Below are 3,821 nucleotides of genomic sequence, written 5' to 3' on the forward strand. Positions count from 1 at the left end.
CCCGAATGACGTAACTTGGTACACATCTAAAATCGGTCAGATTAAAAATAACGCGGATCAGCCATGGGTAATATCGAAAATCGGCATAAATGCTTTTACGCTTCAATGCGGTTTACAAACACATTGTTTCCATTAATTATACCTTCAAAGCAAAATACAAACGTAAATTTCGACTTACCCTCATTACGGCAAAGATCGTCAGAAATCGTGAAGTGCGTAAACGCTGCAATCACAACTAGCAAATATAAGATAATCATTTTTAAAGATGCAACATAACGGGTGCTATATAGCAGCTAATTTATGGATGAGTTTCAACAAAATGAAATTTTATAACAAAAAGATATTGCTTTTTTACAAGTACAATGAAATTATTTATTCATGAGTAAGGACAAAAGATGTATCGATGCTATTGTGCTTTATTGTGTTAAGCAACGTAAGTGATAATTTTGACTTTATTTTTTGTATCCAACGGTTCAAATGTATGAAAACATGACTGTAATCTAACGTTTCTCTGGGGGAGTTGTGGGTGTATTAGAAATTACGTGTGTTGTGTAGATAATAATGACGTGTGACACATTGCAGTAATTCAGATTTTAGATGGCGTCTCTTTACTGTGTATACGTGATCGAAGCGCAGGGCAAAATGGCGATCGTGACGAACGTCTATAGAGAAGGATGCCGCTGGCGATAATTGCGAGAAGGAAACGCAGTTTACGTTAAGATAGACAACAAACTAAAGCTAGCGATCAATTCGCCCGACGGCCATGTCGTGTAATTTCTTTGCCTTTTTCGCCTTTTTCTTTTTTTTCTTGGTAGAAGGACTGACTTTTTCGCCCCCATTCTCTCGCCCTGCACAATCAAAAGTCCCAGGAAGATGGTTTGCTTTCTCTTGCCAAGGAAGCTGCTTCATTAGGTCGAGAGACACATATGGTATATTGTTCACTGTACAAGCCACAAAACGGCCAGGGTTTCCATATTCCTTTTGTAAGTCGTACAGAACCCTGGTAAAGCATAAAAACAAATGACTGCTGGCTTACAGGTTTTCTAAATATTGATTAACCCACAAGACTAAGTACATTAAAATACAGAAAATAATGCAACTATTGTTTCTAAAGCTTTCTAAAAATGGTATAAGTAAAAACAATTGAAAAACTTGGTGCTAAAAAATAACCACTGAAGGCCTGTAATGCCACCCAATTAAAACCTTTGTTGTTTCATAAATATAACATAACACCCATTGCTAATTACAACAGAAATATATTACTGTGGGGTAAGATGGGACACCTTTAACACCTAATATCCTAAACGTGTTTCAAACAATTAAAATGGTCTATAGGAGTCATGAGGATACGGTTTTATAATTCCTTAAATGTTCTTTGTTTTTACGACCAAATGGGATCAGAAAAAAAAGAATAAAATAGTGTCCCATATTTCCCGCCCACTGTACATGAACTCAATATCTACATTCTGTCATTTAGATTTGACATTCCAGTTCTTGTAATGATTTCTCTGGATCCAGCTTTGTGGCAAATAAGGAAAGTTCCAGGGTTGAAACTTGTAGAGGAGAGTTTTTGGAACAGAACATTTAACAGTTTGACTGCCAACTTCTCACTGTGAATTAATCAAGTTTTAATTAAAGGTATTGCATGTCAATAGTCTGAAGGTGCTGCTTATTTTAAATGAGTGGCAATAGTTTGGTTGAAAAGTAATTTTGGTCAGTTATTTTAAAAAAGTTGATCAGTATTTAAATCCACCAAAAGGGGTAAAATTTTAGTAATATTTTTTTTGTAACTTAAGTAATATTTTCCGGCCACCAGGAATAAAGTAAGTTACATTTATTCATTGTATTAACATGAAATAATTGGACAAAAACACTAACTTGAACCCTGTGACATTGTATGCAGGTGCTAAGTCTTTGAGATCAGTCAGAACATCACAACACATAATCTTATCAGTAGATGGAGCAATGCGACCTGATGAAAATATTTGTGATGATAACACAGCTAGATATCATATTTACCAAATTAAAATTAACACTGTTTTCTTTAACATAAAAATAGAATATATAACAGCCTTACATCTTAATATTGAGGTTGGTTTGGGACGAAACATGAGATGTATCCACTCAGTTGAAACATCACTCAGCGTGAGTTGTTCATATCCAAGTTCAGGTTGATATTCTAACTTGCTACGAATCACAACATTACTCTCATATAAGGATTTCTGAAAATTGAAATATATGATGTAAAAATTACTACTAAATAATTGAATGGTATATGTAGGTATGCAGTAGAAGATGTAATTCATAAAAAAACAGATGATTTTATCCTGTGTTTATAAACCTGTTTTTTGAGTGCTAAGATAACTGTGAACCATGTTTCAACCACCCATATTATAAATGATCACAACATGTTTAGCACCATACAGTGCTGGTAACAACAGATGTTAAGGTGTAACGGTCACGCCTTTTATCTAAAACATTATTTCTTTATATTTTATCAATAAGCGTGTTGTAACAACCGTTGTTTTACCGTTACTACCTATGTTTTCGCTTTTTAAACTCTTTCGTTCATTTTTTTTGTTATCGTGACCAAAAAGACGAAATAAATTTCATTCATTTATGTTATAACACAAGTGTTCTATTTCATATACCCTAAAGTTATGAATTTTGTAGTTTTTTTTATATGACTACTGAATTACAGCAGTGACCATTTGCTATCTTTCCCAAGTATACACATGCTTACACACTGTTTGTACCATCAACATCAACCTTGACCTAGTATTCGATAGTTATGCAACAAGCCATCCAATCATAGTGCTATGGTGCAAGACTGTATTTATATACAGCCCATACAAAAAGTAACACCACAGACAAGGATAAACCAAATACATATATAGCCAACTTACGTTCTGCCCAACAGACATCTTTCCATGTATTGTACCACGAATTAGAACTCTGATGTCACCAAACAACCACAAACTGTAGAAACAAACTTGTCCATCTGATCTTGTCTGAAGTTCTTCTTTATCAAGAAACTGAACTGGTGGCAATCTTAAAATATTTGAAAAAAAAAGGATTAAAAATAATTGAAAGATTAAAATAAAGCAAAAACTATGAAGCACTAAATGATTCAGATTTATCCTTGAATTTATAACACAATTTTTGTTTTTATATACCTCCTAGCTCCTACATACTTCTGGGGTAGGCCTACCATGTATGTAACAGAGTGGGTGATTGATTTTTCAACGGCAATTCAGACAACCCATTAGTGGCCACCAGGTTTAAGCAATTAACATTAAGTATTTTCCCATGGAAACAAACATCCACGATGGCAAATAAATCTTTTTCCTTTGGTTACAATGTGAATGCTCCATCAACTGTGCAACGCCATAACTAAATTATCATAAATTGGGCATTTTTAACACGTATATATTAAGGCCTTGTAAGATGGGATAATATTTCATACTCTTTTAACATGACATTTTGTAGTAAACAAAGACTTACTTTGGTACACTTTAAATATTCTTTAAAGTGTATTCTTTAAAGAATATTTAAAGAATTATAAAATTTAGTTCTAAAAAAGCATTGTTAATTGTTTATAATACAATCAAAAATTACTTTAAACTTACTTACTTTACTTTTTATCCTCGCGTGGCCGGAAAACGACAGTCGTTATTACACGGGTTTAACACCTCGTGCCATATGTTACTTTGTGGGTGATTATTTTTTTGGGATTATTTCATTTTTTTATTTATGGCTGATAACTTGGCCACCCCATTAGTAACCACTGGGTTGGACAATTGTCGTTAAGTGTCTTGCCC

The 3,821-nt window shown here is 33.6% G+C and overlaps 1 protein-coding gene across 1 annotated transcript in view; it reads right to left on the bottom strand.

Annotated features, from left to right (window-relative positions):
- Positions 1-347: 347 nt before the first annotated feature.
- Positions 348-3,821, bottom strand: part of LOC100183534 — a gene marked incomplete in the record, with an annotated part of 12,965 nt that continues 9,491 nt past the window's right edge. Inside the window, 5 exon segments of the mRNA XM_009860928.3 lie at positions 348-1,000; positions 1,464-1,610; positions 1,879-1,972; positions 2,078-2,222; positions 2,907-3,051. Coding sequence (XP_009859230.1) covers positions 739-1,000; positions 1,464-1,610; positions 1,879-1,972; positions 2,078-2,222; positions 2,907-3,051 — 793 coding nt within the window.

The sequence above is a fragment of the Ciona intestinalis genome, chromosome 8 (genome assembly GCF_000224145.3).
Source record: "Ciona intestinalis chromosome 8, KH, whole genome shotgun sequence".
Lineage (NCBI taxonomy): Eukaryota > Metazoa > Chordata > Ascidiacea > Phlebobranchia > Cionidae > Ciona > Ciona intestinalis.